Source organism: Maniola jurtina, chromosome 3 (genome assembly GCF_905333055.1).
Source record: "Maniola jurtina chromosome 3, ilManJurt1.1, whole genome shotgun sequence".
NCBI lineage: Eukaryota > Metazoa > Arthropoda > Insecta > Lepidoptera > Nymphalidae > Maniola > Maniola jurtina.
Genome location: NC_060031.1, coordinates 12,988,775 through 13,010,242, shown reverse-complemented (window position 1 = coordinate 13,010,242; position 21,468 = coordinate 12,988,775). Strand labels below are relative to the sequence as shown.

The window sequence follows — 21,468 nt, the reverse complement described above, 5'->3', positions numbered from 1 at the left end:
GAAGTTTTTAGTTAAGTTATAGATCATTGGAGGACAGTTATAGATTATGGAAGCAATAAAAGTAACTGTAGGTACATTTTATTTCAGTATTTCATTTTATTATAATCATAGCAACGTTGCTCATTATTTTGTCGTACCTCGAGAACGGTAAGTTTTATAAAAAATTTGTTTAAATAAAAGTTGTAGCTAATTTTGTGACGAACAACTTTTCAATTAACATTATTATAAAAAAATCATTTTTTCCTATCGAAAATAGCGTTGAAACACTTTTTTGATCCATTGGCGCCCTCTACTTTTTGTATTTCAAGTCGGATGACGTCACTCCAATGACAAAAAATGTAGTTCGCAATGCCCTCTACATTTTTATTTGAAAAACTTTTTCCTAAAACCAATATTTTCCAAGAAAAAAACATTTCAAAATTTTTTAATTCATTTTTTGAATTTCTCAAAATCAGCAATCAGCGCGACCTTTTTATTTTTCCTGTGACCTCTTGACATGCCCCCCTAACGATACATTATGTCAAATTACGGTAGGTATTTTTTCGGAGGGCATCTAATTATTCCTTACATATTTACTGAACTATTACCTACTTGATAGAAGTGCCATGGACCACGGTATCTCAGTAGGTAACACAATAAGCACACCATGTTAAGGAAAAGGAGAATCCTATTATATCTGTCCTCTTCTACTCAAATCAAATGAATACTTACGTATTCAATAAATAGGTAGGACATAACTCTATTTATTGAATTGATATATGATATATAGGTACTTATCTTCTAGACATACGAACCAGTTGGTAGATCCACCTGAACATTCAAAAGAACTTTGTAAAACTTTCTTTATATTTTTTTATACTTAGATACTTAGATAATATCTACGATGTAAGTAGATCCCCATTCCAATTTTGAGAAATTCCAACAGAATTTTTAGTAGGTAAACCTAAATCTACACGGATGAAGTCGTGGGCAAATACTAGTTAGATACCTACCTAGTAAATACCGATGTAGAATAAGCTACTTAGGTACCTACATTATGTTAGTCATCTATTATAGGTAGGTAGGTATACATCATTGATGTTGGCAGATACTTAGGTAGGTACCTATTTATATTAAACAACTAAGGTTACCTAGGTCTTTACCTTACTTAATAAAACATTATTTATTTGCAAACGAGTAGCGCAGTTAGATTATACCTACCTAATTACACTTCGACTGTGTTCTCTAAAATATAATAAAGTTAAGCGAAGCATTATTGATGATGAATATTTTTTATACTTAGCTAATAAGTTACACCTGCTTGCGTCTTAGGAGGTCGCAATTTCGATTTCCGCTTTGTAATAATAAGTAAAAACTGTATTTAAATTACATCGTATTTAGAATATTCTTTTTATTTTGGATACCTATCTAATTCTTGATATAAGGCACAAGATTTAAAGTTTCGGGTATCCCCATCGTCCCCTATGCTAGGTATAACTTATTTGGAAAAAGTTTTCATTCGTTTAAACCTAAAAATGCGAATAAGTAACTGTATATATAGGAACTTAATACTTATTTGTTGCAAAATCTTCACAGGAAACGTAGGTAAGAGGAGAGGAGGTAGGGAGGTCCTACTTTAGTCTACAAGACAAGCTTTGGGGGTGGGAAAGTTTTACTCGAGCTATTTTAATTAAATACTTATCTTAAGCATGTTTCATTTAAATGGGGTAATAGATAAGAGCGTAACTGCAACGATTTAATGCCTAATAATTTAATTTTAAAGCTAATATATTGAGATGACACTCTACTCATTAAAAAAAATCTCATCTCATGCTGATATCAGACGGTATTTTCATTCATATTACACATTAACAATAGAACTATGGATATCAGCGCCTACGCACGAATTTCAATCGGGCCGATCACCTGCCAAAATATAAAGGCGGGCGGAAAGCTCAGAAATAAAACCCAAAGCTCGTTTGGCAGCTAGAAGGCTTCGACGGTCGCCGCCATTAGCTGGCAATCTGCCAATCAGAAGGCCGGGGCGGAGTCTTGCGCTCGCGCCGCCCGTTCGTAGACGTCCTGTCAGTGTAAACTCAGCTGTCGTTTCGTCACCACGTGTCTTGTTTTCTTTCCGATTCACGTTTGTTTCCAATTATGAACTTTTTATGATTATTGCTTTTTCTTCGTAATATATTGTGTGTTGTTATCATTATAACTATCACTTCTCGAACAGTTTTCGTGACTTTTATGTGTTATGTTTAATGAGTGACTGTAAGTGACTTTTGCGAAGGTTGTTCGATAAATAAAGATGATGATGGACCAGGCTCATTTCGGAGAATACCTGCTGAGGCAGCAAATGTTACATGCAGCTTCTTTAAGTAGCCTTCGTAAGTATTATTCGGTACATAAAAAAATAGAATAAAGGAATGGTATACTTAACTGCAGGTGTTATAGATGTCACCTTCATATTTTTGATCACCTACCTACATAGTATTTTAATAATCTAATTTTTATTGTAAGGTAGGCATGTCCTAGTACTGTTTTCATTATTACCAACTACCTATTTGTTCAGATTCTTAAATATCGATTTTTATATCAGGAATTATAATGTGATCTTTATAATTGTAATTTGATACGATTATCATAAACAGTTTTTATAGCTCACTTTTACTGTTAGTATCGCTTTTAATTATGCGTTACAAAAGTATCACATGCCTACCTCTATAAATCTTTTTGAATATTAAGTAGGTAAATGTGATTAAATTATACCCACCTACTAAAAATATCATAACTGTTCAAACATATCTACTTAGCACTTTATTCCAAGTTTTTATTGTTACATATAATTAATATTTGACGTAATTTATAATTATAAATATTGTATGTACAAATCGAATTAAAAAAAAAATCTATGGGAACAACCATAAGCGCGTTGATGTCTTTTCTATGAGCACTGAAGATTTTTCAATTATAAGTTCATACTTAGATCACGCTTATTCAAGTCAATCCTATACTTTTGTTCGTTATAAAAATTTAGATGAGCTAATATTTACTTTCCCAAATTGTTTTTAGGGTACCGTACCTCAAAAGGAAAAACGGAACCCTTATAGGATCACTTTGTTGTTTGTCTGTCTGTCTGTCCGTCCGTCCGTCCGCCCGTCCGTCCGTCCGTCCGTCCGTCCGTCCGTCCGTCCGTCCGTCCGTCGTGTCTGTCAAGAAAACCCATAGGGTATCGAACAAAACGTCGAAAAAAAGTACCCGAATACGGAACCCTTGGTGCGCGAGTCTGACTCACACTTGGCATTTTTTAGATTCGTTGATGAGGAATCACTAATTCTTGTACTACATGGACAGGCATATCTACTACATCTAGATCTCAGCCTAAGAATTCTTCGCCAATAACACTACAATTAAAATAATATGTAGGTACCTTAATCATTTCTAAGTGGCCGCAGACTACATAATATAATAGCATTACCTCGTATATAAAACTTTATATTGCGATTACAATTTACAAGCAATTTTGTATTCTCGCAGATTAATATTTATTTTATTGCTTCCTACGGACGAATGATGAGATGAGACACGGCGGGATCAAAGACTCCGCTTGATTGCAATTATGGAGATATGTTCACTGGGCAAGTGGTCACTTGTGAAACTGACATACAAACTTATATCTTATACTGTTAGCTTTAGGATTGGTTTTAGTTTGAAATCGTAGCTGGATTTGATATGGTTTCAATTCAATACATTGAATATTACATGAATGTGTATTATAGATTCTGGTATGTACGTATTATTTCGCTTTGACACGATAACAGCCGACCAAGTAGATAGGTAGGTCCTAGCAAACTAATTACAATGAGTTGGAGGTATATATTTATAATTCTTTAATTATAAATATTGTATGCATCTACCTACCTACAATAGCACACTAGGTCCTTCTTTCTAATAGGGTAGGATAAAGTTAAAGGAAAAGTTTCACTCGTGAACATAGCAATATCCATGTACCATATAGGTAAAACATTTTTGAACCAACTAATCTACTTCATCATCATCATCATCATCAGCCTGTGGACGTCCACTGTTGGACATAGGCCTTCCCTAAAGAGCGCCACCACACCCGGTCCTCGGCCTTCCTCATCCAGCCACTTCCCGCCAGCCGCTTTATATCGTCGGTCCATATCTACTTACTTACTTACTTAAATCTACTTACCTGCTACGATATCAAAATCTGTGTTTGTGGGTGGGTAGAAATAATAAGTAGATACTCGTATTAGAGGCTGATGAGATCTGTTTAAGAGGTTACAATCTAATTCACATAAGCAGGTAGGCATCTTTTATCCTTTTTAATTTGTCACAAAAAACATATCTACTTAACTACCTATTTCCGCGATGTTTTTGTTTCAGGACAACGTGGTCACAGATATTTACCCACTTTTTTAGACCAAAAATACGTTATATACTACACTCCTAATACCAAACAATTTATTATGTAAGCAATCGTAGTTTAACTTAGATATACCTAACTATTTACTATAGGTAATACTCGTTGAGGATAAATCCTCTGAAATATTTTTGATTTTTCAGAATAAAATATAGGTTCAGTGGATGAGCCGTAAAAAGTGGCAAACAAACAGACACACTTTCGCATTTATGTATACTTAATATTGTATGGATATGTTAACGTTCAAATCTTATTGAAAAGTGCCAATAACAAGTAGAATTTAATTTAAAATTTAATTTAATTTAATTTAGTTTAATAAAACAAAGGACGGTCCCGCCCTGCCATATTGATTTAAAAAAAATTATAAGTAGTTAGTGCCACTCGGGCTGATGTAAAAATTCTAACGATACCTACATCCAAATCTGTTCAAGTATTCGGAAATTATACTGGAATAAAGAAACTCACATCCAAACCTACATAGTTATTATATGGACCTTGAAAACATGTGGGTACTTTCTTTTTATGGGGAGTCGCATAAAAATACGGTTTGACGTGTAGCGATGGCAGGAGACATTATAGAACGACGCTTATTTCTTGGAGAATGGGAAGGTCGTTGGTTTGAAATGCAACCTGTGTAGGTATCCTAGCTGCATTCCATATTCAGGCGACTTCTACGTGGCGCGCCACAAACATCAAATGAGTCGAGACTCAAGAAAATCCGTCAAGTGCGAGTCGGACTCGCATACAAAGGGTCCCGTACCATCGTACAAGAAATAACACTTTTTAATTTTTTTTAATTTTCATGGCAGCCATTTTGATGGTTATACCTATGCTGTTATACGTAGGTAATACACATACACATTTTGTGAGAACTCCCTATTACGGTACCTACCAAACAGAGGGGTGTAACGTAGGTACCTACTATGCCTGTTATAGATCTGTTTATCTTTCTGCTTATTTGTGGAAATGCAACGTCCCGTTCAAACGGATAGACCGATTTGAATACGGTTTGGAACTTTTTGAAAGTTTGAGAGTTTGGTGAAAATCTGTTCAACCGTTTGAGGATTATATAGTGTTTTCTCAGCTGGTGTAGGGATCTCCGCCATCTAGTTGTTAGGTACTTATTTATATCACTGCAATGCAACCTGTTGGGGTCTGTTTAAATTTTTAATTTGTACACTTGTTTAAGTTTATTGATATACCTAAGCGCCAACTCTTGGCTCAATAAAGGTATGGATTAGCTTTTGATATACAAAGTTTTTTAACCGCTGACCCAAAAAAAAAGATGTTATAAGTTTGACATGTGTATCTGTGTATCTATTTGCGGCATGGTAGCTCCTAAACGAATGAACCGATTTTAATTTAGTTTTTTTGTTTGAAAGGCTTGATCGAGAGTGTTCTTAGCTATAATCGAAGAAAATCGGTCCAGCCGCTTGAAAGTTATCAGCTCTTTTCTAGTTTTCTTACAGAGGATTTTGTGTCGGGGGTTTTATAAATTTTGAGTTATAATTTATAGAATAGGTTCTATGTTGTAATCTTTGGCCTATACATTGACCAGAGACTCGGTACCTGAATCATACAATCTAGATATAAATGAAGTAATCCCATTGCTTGTTGTTCTAGAGCACAGAATCGGTGCCGATGCGGAGCCGCCCGCATGCGAGACGCGTCTTCTCAACGGAGACTTGTGGCGGCGATTCCATGACATTGGCACCGAGATGATCATCACTAAGGGTGGAAGGTAAGTGAAGCCCAATTTCTACCATGGGTAAATAACCCATATAGGTAAACTAGCTTATGCTATACAAATTTCAAACCCCTATTTTACCCTCTTATAGGGGTTGAGTTTTCAAAAAGCCTTTCTTACCGGATGTTTGCGTTATAATAGCTATCTACATGCCTCTCAACTCGATCCGTCCAGTAGTTTGAACTATGCGTTCATAGATCAGTCAGTCCGTTTTTTCTTTTATATATTTAGATACCCACATTCCATGCAAATGAACAATGAAATCGGTAAGCGGGCAAGTAAGTTTACATTTTTGTTCCGTTTGCCGTGGATGCCCTGGAGCCATGGTGCCTTAGTGCAAAAAAAAATTGCAAAACATTTCTCATTGTTAAAAGCCTCATCTGTTGACAGAAGGAGAATAAAATCAGGCATTTAGCCAGTCATAAATAAAATACAATATACTAAAGTTGTTCACCACCCAACTTCAAAAAGTCTATTTTGAATGATTATTCGGTTCCTGCTTCCTGCATATTATACATTTAAGAAGTTACTAATATTGTCGCTTTAGATTTTAGAATTTCATACGAAATGTTCAAACTTCAAGTTGGATTTTATTTAACAGTCAGGAGGGAAAAATAACTTTGCCGACGGCACTCATTCTTGGCACGATGCCTAATAACAATTACTTAAACGTTCCCAGTCATACAATATTCCTGAGTTCCGTATGTCCCGAGAAAAAGAAACCTTTATAGGATCTCTTTGTTGTCTGTTTGTTTAGAACCTAGACCCATCAAGGGAATCAAAATTATAACACAAGTAAAGGGAAAATCAGTAAACCATAAATTATATCCCAATAAAAAATATCAACAAGTGTAAATTAAAAATTTATTTCACCCCCGACAAGTGAAGGTTAAAGTAACTAGAAAAGAGCTGATAACTTTCAACCGGCTGAACCGATTTTCTTGGATTAAGTATAGCTAAGAACACTCTCGATGAAGCCACCATTCAAACAAAAAAAACTAAATTAAAATCGGTTCATTAGTTTAGGAGCTACGATGCCACAGACAGATACACAGATACACACGTCAAACTTATAACACCCCTCTTTTTGGGTCGGAGGTTAAAAATATTATTCCTTGTACGATGGTAGATACGTAACCCTTCGTGCTCGAGTCCAACTCGCACTTGACCGGTTTTTAAAGGCAGATTTGTGGAATACAAAGCGTTAAATTAGTATTTTCTTAAATTATCTTATTTCCCCTGCAGTAAGATATTTTTCATGGTTTCGTCACCATTATCTTTCCTTTAAACATTAGTAAGATATAAATTCTTTACACATTTTAGGAAATTGCTTTCACTCGGTTCTGCTGAACATTTTTTTTGCCTATTAAGATAACAATCCATTTATGTGCATAATCAAATAATTAGTACAAATATTTTAAAGGTTATCTTTCGAAAAATATTATTTTTAGGTTATCTTTAATGTACCTAACTACCTAGTCATTCATTTTGGGTTTTAAATATTTATTTTAAAGTGGAGTCATATTTCACAGGTAAGTACCGAACTACCAAAGTAGTTAATATTAGATAATAAATAATTAAGTAGTGTAGGGTGACTTTCACCGTGCTGAACTGAACCTGAAAAACTTGTCAGGAAGCTGTTGGATAAAAGGTTTGACATAAAATTTAGGAATTTAATTAATGTTAGAAGTATAATAATGTGTTTAACTAGATGTAATATTTATGATTTGGGCAGATAAAATAACATCTCATAGAAAAGAATAAAACTAGACAGTTGGAGAGATAGGTACCTACCTACTCGTAGACTCCTGTAATTAACCTAGCAAGCTGCTCATCCGTCATAAATTTATATAAAGCAACAAAAACTTAACGAAAACCCATTAGGGCTGCCGAATCTGACGCGGGGCTTGTTAACGAATAATTTGGTCCCGGCCAGACCTCCGTCATAGACAAAACAAACAGCTGCCTCAATAGCAATTTGTGCATTTCTCTAAATGGCCGAGCACAAATTATACCTTATTATAAGCTTGTTTGCTTTACGACTGTACCCCTTCAATTATTTTTTTTCGTCATCAATAATGCGAGTGAAACGACGAGCTCGACGCTCGTGAAGAAATTACGAGTATATGTTCGTGTCGAACCCTGCGCCTCCGACGTTTCCTGCTACGGGCGCGCTCGCACGGCCCGTCATGCGATTTCCGCGCGTCTTTAGACATGCATCCCGACCCGTCATTACGCATACCCACTAACCTCGTACCTCGGCTGGTCTGTCCGCTAAAAAAGTATTATTAAAACCACTGATGACATCCAAGATAAGCGTCGAACGACAAATGCCACCCCGTGTCTCGGAACGCGATTAAAGTAAACTTTACAAATGAGAGCAACAATTATTCTGCATTCTGCGAGCGCATAGCTGACGTGCGAGCAGGCTGTTTAGGCGAGCTGAGCTTTTTGCGCGCTTATAATTAGCCACTCTCATCTCCGCTCCTGTCATCTCCTACACGTTTTTTTCGTTGCCGCGAAGAGGGACCACCGTGCGGGCTGCCCAGTATTTTGATAATTTACCGCTTTATCCAGACGTTAGTGAATCTCGTTAACCGCTCGCACCGGTCTAAAGGTCAGTTTTGTTTGTTTTGTATTAATGAAGCCGCGCGAGAGCCGGGGGCGCGCCGGCGCCGGTGCTGGCGCCACGGGAATCGAAATGGGTCAAAATATTTAATTTATTTCTCGTATTGAAGGCTAGTTGCGGCCGCGCGTTAGCCGTAATTGAGTTATTTCACACTAGTCGCTAGCGCACGTTTCTGGGATTGGGAAACACTACAAATTGGTGTGACTCGGAGCTTTTAGCGCTCGTTCGAATGGATTCTTTATCCAGAGATGGGGAGAGGAGTATCTACGGCTCGGATTGTTGAATTGAAAGTGCAAACAGAAAGATTTGGGCGGTTCGTTTGTGCAAGCGCGCCGGGCGACGAGTATATAGCGGAGTTAACACCTGCTGCATTCGGCCGCCATGCGCTATGTATTACGGCAACGCTAGGGGATTGTAGCTAGTCTCCACCACTTTCCCACCTGTGCACAGTTGTTAATTAGTACTGTAGACACAAAGCACACCAATCCAACGTCTATTTTCCAAGATAGCATATTAACTTATCATTAGTATGTGAATGCAGAGAATTTGAGGGATCCCCACGTTAGGATGAAAAACTGCAGTTTATTTTTAAATTTTGATGGGGTCATGAAGTCGAAGATAAATAAACATCGACACGATAATAAACCACAAACGTACAAAGTGACATGTTACATCTGCCCTCCATTCGGAGATAATACTGGCCCTCATAATCTTCGTTCGAACAAACAAACTCTGGTTAGGATAGAATAGGTCATTTGTTTTTTCTCGAAACCGAAATATGACAAATGGGCGAGGCGCGCCGGCGCAGATCGCTCGCGTGTCGTCGCGCGGACCTCCCGCCATTTTAAAAACAAACAGACAACATAAAAACTTGTTATTTATTTTCGTGTTATTCCAAAGGGAAGGGCGCGCCCGAATTCGCTTGAAAAAATCATAAGTTATAATTAAAAACGTCTGAGGTCTTGCGTTCGTGTCTGCTTTCATGTGATCTTCGTGTCGCTAGGCCGTCGCTCGGCGGGACGGGCAGTCACGTAAATCGTCATAACTGCTCTGAAACGTTGGAAGATTCGAGACAAATATCTGATATCAGTCATCTCGAGGACTTCCTATCGCCGGTGGATGTAGGGTCGTCCCGGCGCTTGTTTTAACAGAAATACCGATTAATTGATTCGATCTGTGTCGTAATTAAAATGGGTGATTAGAGCGCGGGGAGCGGCGCCGGCGCCTCAAAGCGTCTCAGCCAGCATTCCTTTTGTTTTACCACGGGTCGTTTGTCGCCTGCGTGATGCGTGGGTCGCTCGCCGTCCCGCTCGCGCGTTTCGGTCTGCCGGTACGGGCGAGAGAGAGGCGTGCGGGCGCCGACCTCCTGCGGTGCCGCCGGCCGCCCGCCGCGCGCCCCGCCCAGCAGACCAGCACTAATAATCAGATTATGACAGGCCGAGTCTCAACCGCTTCCCCTGCAGACTCCACTCATCACTCTTCACTGTCTCCTGAAAATTTGACAGCAGTATTTCACTTATCAAATCGTTGCAATAGCTGAGATCGAGAGATAGCCTCTCCAGCCAAAAATGCCCTGAGAAAGATATGTCACTGCTCATTTATGATAGAATGTGCTGATATGAAATTAAGAGCTTTTTGATATTTTAGTTACATATTGTATTTTTGTTTCAATATTTTAACTGGGTTAACTTCGTAAACGTTTCGGTAAATTGCCTTAGATGAATCTAATGATAAAACATCTTGAATATAAAGTACCTAACTAAGTAGGTTGATATTTAAATGCCTAAAAAACTTAAATTGCTTAATTAATCTTCACACTATAGAACCGTAAGTAGGTACCTAAGTACTTACCTAATTAATATCCGTAAAACGAAGTTGTTTGTGCGACTGGAGAGTCGAAAGCTGATTGAAGTCGTTTATCGTAATAAAGGCTTAGATGACGTAAGAATTGTGTCGTCGTGAAAAAGCGTAACGTCATCGTAAGTAATGGGTAATGCTGTATTGAGGGGGCCGGAATCCCAAGCACGCGCCGAGCTGGCCGTCGCCACCGAGCGATCATATCGCAATGTCTCCAGAGAACGTGCACCCACCCTCGATTAGCTCAGAGTTTGTCAGAAAAACAACTTACATCGCAGCCATTAAACGGGGTGACTGGACGCGAATGCAGGATACAACAGCAATGTACGACGTGCCTTCCGATTCCCGGCCGATGCTGAGATACCGAGAACGAAAACGCAACGTCACCGGCTCCCGCGCCTCGTCCTAAAACAATCGGCCCACCAAAAAAAGGCTAATACGAAAACAATAAATTGAATTTAGAACATAAAAAATGTGCGGACCTCGCCGTCAGCGAGCGGCGCATGATTCCTTTTTTGCCGCGACCCTTGATGATAATTTCTCATTAGGTTATAACATTTTTGTCGGTCGAATCGTCGTAAATTCCTCGAATAATTTAGGGAAGAAAGTGGTCGTGTTAGTGATGTTTTGTTTTTATGGCGCCAAGGAGCCCGGGTTAGATCGGTATCTGCCGATACAAGCGTTTAACCCATGTTACGTGGAAGTCGGGAATTATTCTCACGGACTCCGAGGTCGTTTGCTAACAACTTGTAATATGCTGATAAACGATAAAGGTTACGACTTCGAGACGACATTTTTGTCACATTATAATTATCCACTCGATTGTACGGATCCATCTTCACGATTAACGATTGCGTGCAAGGAATAAAAAAGTATAAGTAACTAACTACCTATCGGCTTTATAAGGTAAGAAAACTCAAGTGATTGCATAACCAAAATAATTAAACTTACTAAACATGCGAAAGTGACTGTCTTAGTTTGTCTTTCAATCACGGAGCAACGGATCGACGTGATTTTATCATGAATATGTACCTAGTTAAAGACCTGTCGAAGAATAATATAGGCTATTTTTCCTAGGAAAATCGAAGTGTTCACACAAGATTTTTAAAAAGTGAAAATCCACGCGGATGAAATAGCAGGCATCATCTAATGGCTAATATTCAAACTCCCGTTCACACAATTTTGACTTGTAACACTTTCTTCAAACCTATGTATCTGTTCGAAATCTTAGCACCCATAAGACTTGAGGTATACTTGAGGTCACATTCACCACAATGTTCACGTAGTGTCCATATAGCCGAGTGCGTGATCATAACTCCACAGAGCCCTCTCCTAGAACCCCCGTCATTAGGAGGCGCGGGCGCTGTTCACGTCAGTTATTGTCATTAAAATTTGGGCACGTACTTGTAGCGACAGTAAAAACATGCCATATATTATTACGGCTCCGTGTTTTATTAAATTTAATTCTTATGCAGATTGGTGCCCTCTGATAACTGATGAAGATTTGGGAAATAAAACTTCCTAGATGTAATAATAAGTTAAATATATTAAATCAAAAGAATGTTTTGTTATAACATAGCAAACTTAGAGCTTAAACACTTAACTTTTAATTAGTAGTATAAGGCTATTTTTAAAAATTGATTTGAATTGTCAAAAATAATATAAAATTATTAATTTATCTGATGAAGATAGTTTCATTAAATCGATATTTGGCTCATTCGATGACATACAATCTGTTGCTAGGAGGCCAACAAGAGTGAACTTGCATAAATACGTGGTTTTTTGGAGGTTTTTAGTTTAGTCTCCATCTGAGATAGTACTCTCGTGTAACCTCTACGCATTGAACCTGTGTTTTTGCGTAGGTTTTGGGAGGACATTCCAATAATTTGATAAAAATATTTAAATAATATCTGCTTTTCTGAGTGACGCTTATAGGTAATAGATACGTGTATCAATAATTTAAAAACATTTAAGAAAACATTTTTTTTATATAATTACCTACCTTAAAATATTATTCTTACTAAACTAGGTACTTAGTGTACTATCCAAGTTACGGGAAATGGTACCAAGCAAAACTGGCTACATGTCCGTATTCCGTAGTATAGACGAAGTAGGTATGGAATGGTAGTAACTAGTAAGTAAACGCCAGCCTGATTCCTTGCACAAAAAATAAATTGGACTGACTTAGTTTTTGTGCAATGAATTATTCCATCAGGGACCTTGCAAATGTAGTCTGAAATTACTACTACTAATTACACCACTAGTGCAGATAAGGATACTTTTAATTCAACGAAGCTTATAATACGTTTATAAGAAGACAGAATACTTACAAGGAAAATCGGTAAAAGGATACCAACGCCAAAATAAGTAACAAAAATAAAATTACTGCCCCGTTCTCACACCTCAATAATATCTGCCGATATAAACCTCAAACTTAATTCTCAAGAAGCCGTTACGCACCCACGTTTAGGATTTCAACGAGATGTTATCCTCTTGGCCGTCTCACAATACTATGTAAATGTCCGCCGGCGCCACGCTATCGCGCCCAAATCATTCGTCCAAAGAAACTGCAACAAAATACTCAAAAAATGCAAATAATCTCTGGATATTTACGAAGATATCCGTCTGCTGTATGATGTCAGACTTATCTTTCATGTCATACCCTCTATATCTTATTTTACTACTTATTAAACTAGCTGACCCACCCCGACTTCGTTCAAGTGGAATATATGTAAATCCTCGCTAAATGTTAAGTTTGTAGACTCTGTCAGTCAGTTAGTTTATGTTTTTATTTATATTGTATAGGTGGACATTTATCCAGAACCTGGAATTCTCTCGACGAAAGATTATTTTGACGATGCGAAAAGCTAAATCTAACGCATGTAGCAGCCCATTATTATGCGTAAATTTTTAACAGAAAGTCAGAAATCAAACTTCGAAATAGTGGAGTTTTTAAATTCGCCTTATAAAACGATTTTTTTTTGTGGGTGTTACTTTTCAAGAATAGCAGCAGACGTTACTTTACAGAAGTCCATGATTCACAAAACACAACAAGCTGAATTCGCTACAATCCGCCAAAACAGACGATTCTGCCTGCCACTACTAAACAATATGCATTGCTTGCTTTTTATTTATTTATTTATTGAAAAGGTAGACAAAACAGAAATATAGTTTTTCCTAAATGTTTAGTAGGCGGCAGGGTGATATTGTCCCTTGGGGTTGTCCCTTGGATTTAGCTGATTCTTGCTTTAAATTACGGTGAAAATCTATCCTGAAGGTTTTTTCATATGAAAATTGAAAGCCGAAACTCGCGTCATTTAGTTGGATATGGTATTTTAGTCGGATGTGGTCTTGCATAAGGAAAGTAGATAATCTATAAAGCAACATTTTGAAATGGATGCCTAAATCCCGTTTGTAGGTAAATAGTCATGCCTATTCCACCCTAGTTTCATAAAAGATATTGTTCAACAAGTCGTGGCAATGTAACCCTGATTGTCGACGTAAGCCACCCATGCGCGCGATACGATCGCCGCGACATCGCCGCATCGCGGGATCACGACACGATGTCTATCGCACACCCGCTACCGAAACCGAGCATTGTCTTTTACCCACGCATCCAACAAACAAGCAACTGACAACACTATAACAACTTCAGATAAAACCTACAATCCCTTGCATATCATTAAAATTATCTTAAAGTCCCACCCATCAAGGAATTCCCAACTCTGAAATAACCACAAAGAATCTAAATTCCTTTGCAAGAGTTTCAAAAGCTGAGTTGGCTTCAGTGATGGGTGAGGATACGAGCAAGTACTGCCACGATTTTCTAATAAAAGTGTCACATGGGTGTCATTGCAGCCCACTCTTGTGTTGTGAGAACAAAGTTGTTTATCACGATTAAGTATAATATGTATGGAAAATGCGTGATGGAAGTGTTTACGGGACTTATACATAATCCCGTAAGTGCCCATGAATAAAGGAAAATTTCGTTTTGTTGTTTGAAAACTTGAGCTGTAGCTGTAAGGAAAAACAGGAGCAGATCAGGTTCAGGATTAACATAGGTATACAAGACTTTATTTCACATACATATTATATATAATTAGATACGTGTTTATAAAAAAAAAACCACGAATTGCCAAGTTCTTCACAGTTATCTCACCCATACTCATATTTCCCTCATACTTGTGAACTTAACAATACTTGCCAGCCCACCCCAGTGGCGGTAAGTTAAGTACCTAATTGAAATGAAACACTGTGGGAAGGATTTCAGCGTCAACTGATTGGCGTAAAGTGACGCACCGACATCACACATACTTCTCTGAAATATGTAACGAAGGGTCAATGTCAATAGAGTGTCACCCGGCCCCGCTAATTGTGATGACGCGAGTGCGGCGCGTTTGAGCTCGACGCGTTATATTCCCGGTATAATCGCCTTGATCACCCGCCTATGTTGCAAGCGATTAGCGAATTACGTGAAAATATACTTACGATACGGGAAGCGGAGATAATACGGCGATGGGGTGATTAATGATGATGATGGCGGTGGATGCTGGAAAGCCTGAGTGGATTTGCATGATTTTCTTAACATTAATATTATTGTGTTAGGATTCCGTACCTCAAAAGGAAAAATTGAACCCTTATAGGATCACTTTGTTGTCTGCCTGTCTGTATGTCCGCCTGTCCGTCTATCCGTCTATCTGTCTGTCGTGTCTGTCAAGAAAACCTATAGGGTACTTCCCGTTGACCAAGAATCATGAAAGATGGCATTTAGGTAAGTCTTATTGCACAAATAAAGGGAAAAATCCGAAAACCGTGAATTTGTGGTTACACTACAAAAAAAAATGTGTTAGTAAACAAATAATAATTAATTAGTAATTTCAAAGTAAGATAACTATACCAAGTGGGTTATCATATGAAAGAGCTGTACCTGTACATTCTAAAACAGATTTTTATTTATTGTTATGCATACTTAATAGTTTTTATTTTGTCGTGTAAAATGTCGGGAAAAATGCTCTAGTATGAGAACCCTCGGTGCGCGAGTCTGACTCGCACTTGGCCGGCTTTTCTTTGCTAAAATACCTTCTTAGGTGAGTATGTATGTATATCTTCAACCTTCGAGTAACACATAATGAATATACATAGATTTCTCAATGCTTGATGTTCTGCGTTAATATCAAAAGCTCGCCGCTCGTCTGCTTGCGCCACACGAACCGAATTAATTTCAATTAACACACGCGGGCTTAATTGTGAATCGGGTGCGGATCGCGTGCGGCGGCGTCTTTGTCGGCGCGACTGAGCTCTCCTGCCGCTCTCATTCGCGATCTAAGGCGCTTGTACACTTACGATTCGCGAGAGTATGATATTACTTATTACCAACACACCATAGACAGTGGCGTGCAGTTCATAGATGCATAAATGCACTGCTTACCCAAATTCAGATAGCTTCATGCTCATTTTTCGTCATGGCAGTCAATAAAAAGGTAACACTACTAAATAATGACTACCCTAGCTTAAAAGCTTGTGCACGCCACTGAATTCATAGGTATAATTACATAGGCAGCCATCTATTATTGCGTTTTAGACATTTTAAGAGGTTATGCAAGGCACACATTGTGAAAGAGCCAAAGCAAGCTGCATCTTTTCTAAAGTGAAGTGTTACAAGATAAACTGAAAGCTTTATATATCCGTAAAGAGCCAAAAAAATTTAATACAACTAATAAATCACGATTTGCACAGATATAGGTACACAATGTACCTTCTGTATTCTGAGTTACCTAGATATAAGATTAAAATTATCTGTGGTGGGTTTATTGTAGAAATAAGCGCGAATTTCCTTATGATCTCTAGATCAGAATGGTTTATTTAAATCCCATTGTAGGTTAGGCTTTGACTGTAATCTGACCTGGTGGTAAGTGATTATTCATTCTAAGAAAGCGGGCTTACATGGAAGGGTTAGGTATGGCAGCTTCATTAAACACATATTACCTTTTATCGGTTTCACGGCATTGCACTGGAATGCTAAATCGCTTGGCGACATGACCCAAATACTTTTCTTTGGACTTTCTGTTCAGCATTTTAATCCAGAAGCCATGACAAATACTTTGTGTTAATATATTACAAGAAAAAAACTTAGTACGCACGTAACCCGTAGACCGACATGTTGAATACGTAATCTGCCATGTAATGCTTCAAGGTATTCAAGATATTTTTATAGCCAATATCGGAACGCAATTAAAAAAAGACATACATTATCGTAGCAAGTGTGTGAAGAATCCTTACTCTGCCTCTCGCTTCCTCGAAAAGCTTCCTAAAATACAGGCGCCGCTCTCCATACTTCCGCTTGGCAGTAATTGACTCTGAGACAGCTACATGCGTTCCCAGTTATCCATAGAGATGAGTTCTAGGTACTGCGGCTTTACGCTCGACGGGCGGAGATCCTGCGCTTGATGGATGAACCGCTTGATGATACTTGCAACTGTTGTAACTCGTACTATGCCAACGATTCCACTGTTCTGCGAAAATGTTATTGCTCACGAATTTCGTTATGATTAGACAAAAGGATGCCTTGAGAAAATCTTCTCTCCTATCGAAAGATGCCAAAGAAATATGTTTACAGATTCAGAAACTCTTTTATAGATAAATAGAAATTATTTTAAAGTTTTGTGCAAGTGTATAATATATTTACTTACCTACTATTTTTGAGTTAGTCCCCTAATTGGGGAATTCGCTTGGTCAAAGTATTTCGAAAATGTTTTAAGCACTAACTTATTCCAATCAAACTGTTTACAAGAAATTGTAGCAAAAAAGAGCTAACTTGTTATTCTCTAAAACAACCGTATAATTGATTAATCGCTCGTAATTTAATCGATTGCATGCAAAATCGCATGCATTTATGATAATAATTTGTGACTGGTTTATAGCTACAAATACCTACATGAATAATATCTATGAAATCTTAGTACCTACCTGTCTAATGAAAAAAAATTCCCGTTAGTTATTGGCTAGATTTTTTCATTACTTTGTGTCTTGTTAGTTTATATGTTTAGGTTAACTTTGACATAATATATTCTGACCATAGTGTTTAAAACGATAATTTCATATTTGAATAAATATAGGAATTCCTTGTTATATATTTTAGGTACTAGCTTTGATCTATATACCTAATCGAAGGGTTCATGAATATTTGCACCACCAGAAAAATAATCCCAAAGCGAGCTCTTAAAATTATTTTTAATTTTTAAAACGCTCATCATAGTTTTTGATTAGATAGATAGATATATTGTATTTTTTTTCGAAAACATATTTAAAACGCGGAATCAGGTGATTTTGAGACATTAAAAAAAAACTAACGCTACTAGTATCTTTGAGATCTCTGTCTCAGATAAAAATCACCGCGTTTTGAGGTGATCATCAATTCTTCCCTATATCGCAGCTTTGACAGAATTATAATTAGAAACTCCGTCCTATGGTTTGTCGTTTTTAATGTCGCTAGCCGGATCCCATACTGCGCTCGCATTTCATTAGAGGAGTTAAAAAATTGGAAGATCTCATAAAACGGCGTGATTTATGCGCGGGCGGGAGCTAACGAGCGATCGCTAGTCGCCACTGCTGCGCGCGCGCACCGTACCGCGTTATGAGTACGATTTCTATTCATATTAGCTGTCATATTTTATTGAAGTGGCTTTTATAAGATGCCATTAAAAAATTATATTAAAAAATGTTGTCATCAATTTTGTAACTGTTTCTTTTAAAACAAACAAGATTATTGCCGGAAAATATTACATCATTACATATAGCAATCGTCTAGTTTTGAATCGTGGGGGCTCAAATTGGAATTGAATAATCAAACTAATTGTAAATTGAATATTTGAAAAGAGCAACTACTTAGTTTCTTAGTGGGGTTTAAGGTAGGAAGAGCATTCCAAACCAGTTGTAGATACACTTGACAATTCAAAAGCAGTTAGGTATATAAATGTTTATTTGAAAATTGAATTATTAAATATCTTAAATTCTTTCTAGTTCTATGAATAATCCTATTATTGCCTATGATTGGAATAGAACGCTTAAAAATGCAAAATTTTGCTAAAAATGGATTTCAAGATGTACAGCTGAGAACCATATACCTATTATTCTTTGCCCCTTCAATTACAACCTTAGGATGATCTCACGACTTCGACCGCGTGGTTAGGTTAAAAATCCGTCAGTTAAAAACCTGGAGAGTGACATATTGCTACTTTTTATTCCGAAAAAATCAAAGGGTTTCCACGGAATTTTAAATACAATACAATTCATTATTTGCATAACCTAAGTACATAAGGTGTTAAATCTAATCTAAAATTCTAAATCAGCTAGTCCGTTTATAGATCCGCTGGCTTGATATGATGATACTTCGTACTCGATATTATATGGTATAGGTACCCAACTTTAATTCCTCAAAGTGTTTTTCTTGGTACATACAAGACAAGGACATCGAGGGCATCGTAAATAAAATGTTTGTTTCTTGCAAGACAAAGATACCTTCAGGATCGAGATCGGAATCGGTCAGATGTATCTGATGTCGTTATCTAAATGATCTGTTGTCCGCATTGATCGGCGTCAAGAGGCGCATAATAGGCTCTAGATGCGCCCAGCAGATAAGCTTTGTCCACGCATGGCGCAGTCCGCACTAAATGTCAACTAAATTACGGCATGTTTGTCGGTATCAAGTCCGTGTTTTCGCAACTTAAGGTCCTTTTAGACGTACTAGGTACACCTTCTGCGTTGGACTTCGTCTGTGTTGGTGTTGGCTGGCGGGCGTGCTCTGCCTTTTTGCAGTGTCTTTTTTGTTAAAACTGACTGGAAAGCGCTCTGAGGGGGTGCCGTGCGTGTGTCGGCCAGCGCCGGCACAGACGGGGTCCATACTTGTATAGTTTAACTAACTTGTTACAAATAACTACAAACTTGACATTGGCTAATCTTTGTAAAGCCAGACGAGAGAAAAAAAACCTGCGTTGAAAACTTCATTTTTGCGGGTTACGACAAACAGGCGTGACCTACTACCACAAGTCGAGCTAGATTGGTCACTCGGCAAAAATGTAGCCAACCACATAATTGCATTTCATTCACGTGTACCCTATCACAATTTGCAAGCGTTCAACGGCTGTTACGAGCGTGTGGTCAATACCAACTACTTACGCAATTCTACTCGCGGCACAAAATGACCGACAACATCGTGATCTCCGTACCATACTACTAATTAGTATTTTGTGGCTGTGACAACACGACTTCAGACAGCTATGAGACCGTTTACACTATAGGAGGGCTATTTCAAACAAAAATCATGTTCAATGAAATATCATTATTAGTATAACACTGGACACTAAGTTGAGCAGCAACGAGCTGCAGTCAGCAAATTTTTCTGTTCGGAATCGTTACGTATCTTATACGCAGTACCACAGGGTCTAATGAGGTCATCGATTCACACTCAACCTACAAAAACTACGTGACGATATTTTTACTGCTACCGTTTGGTTGTAGTGCGGCTAGTCTGAATGGACACTAAGTTACGGCATGTTTGTCGGTATCATGTCGGTATCTTCGCAATTTAAGGACAATCGCTTTGAGAGGATCTGCCGGCGCCGGCGCTTCGGCTAGACTTTCCTCTCTATCTTTTGTCTTTTGTACGATAATGTTAAGTGAAAGTAATAACTTAATCTTTTTTCTTGACAAATTGTGTAATTTTTTAGTATACAGATTTTTTTTTCTAATTTTAAATCGTGATTCAGTCATACAAGATAAAAATGAAGTATAAGTAGCTTAAAGACTTTGAGATACATAGAGATCATTTCACAGAAGTGGGAATTGAAAATCGTTCAAACGTACCTACAGAATAAAAAGTTGCTTCTTTAAACGTTCCAAAGCAAATTAAAAAAGATGTGATTCAAGCTTTAGAGTCAAAGCGAGTAATCAATTTAATGTAAATCCAAAATTTATTTCACGTTAAAGCTGTAACACCAGCGAATTCGATACCCGATAATCGTGATCGAGGGTTAATTGCGGCGGCGATCTCCAAAGACAATTTTATAATCTGCGAATGTATTATGAAATGGATGCAATTGCCGCACGCTACATTTAAGGGGCTACAACGAAACCACAACGAAACTGAGCTTTAAGCAAAAATATGAGAACGATTTTTTTTTCACACTTACCGAGTACAGAAAAAAAAGAAATGGTACCTTTTAATGAAAGTACGAGAACCAAAATCAAATTTATAAAAATAAACTATCGTCTACTTAATAAGAATAACAGCCATTAAACAAGAAATAAAATTCTCCAAATGACTTAGGTTTATTTACATAATAATATAATTAAATACAGGAGATTTTTTGTTTTTGTTTTTGGGGGTACCTATCCCCCAAAGGCCGTCAAGCGATTTAGCGTTCTGGTACTACGCCGTATAGCTTTCTGCTACACCCCTTCCAAATTAGCCCGCTGCTATCAGACTGCATACCAACCACCAAGTGAGATTGTAATCAAGGGCAAACTTGTAATGGAATAAAAAAAACTACCTTTCTATAATAAAGATTGTTTCCAATCATGTTTCAAATATGATACGAGTATAATATATTCAAATAGGTATTACACCAAAGTCACTGTCTTTATACTTTTCAAGTGTTGGGTCACCGAAAATAAGAATCGCGCCCTTAAGTTGTAAAGGCGCCGACGACAGGGTGATTAAAAATGTTAATTTCCGCAAAAGAGTCGGTGTTTGGGGTAGTAGTAAATTTAGCGAACGGACATAAACATGTCGGAGGTGCGCCGCGGGCG

At 37.7% G+C, this 21,468-nt stretch overlaps 1 protein-coding gene across 1 annotated transcript in view; it reads left to right on the top strand.

Annotated features, from left to right (window-relative positions):
* Nucleotides 1-2,056: 2,056 nt before the first annotated feature.
* Nucleotides 2,057-21,468, top strand: part of LOC123881102 (T-box transcription factor TBX6-like) — a 49,977-nt gene continuing 30,565 nt past the window's right edge. The window contains exons 1-2 of the mRNA XM_045929672.1: nt 2,057-2,369; nt 6,053-6,170. Coding sequence (XP_045785628.1) covers nt 2,291-2,369; nt 6,053-6,170 — 197 coding nt within the window. The 5' untranslated portion in view covers nt 2,057-2,290. The remainder of the gene's footprint in view (nt 2,370-6,052; nt 6,171-21,468) is intronic.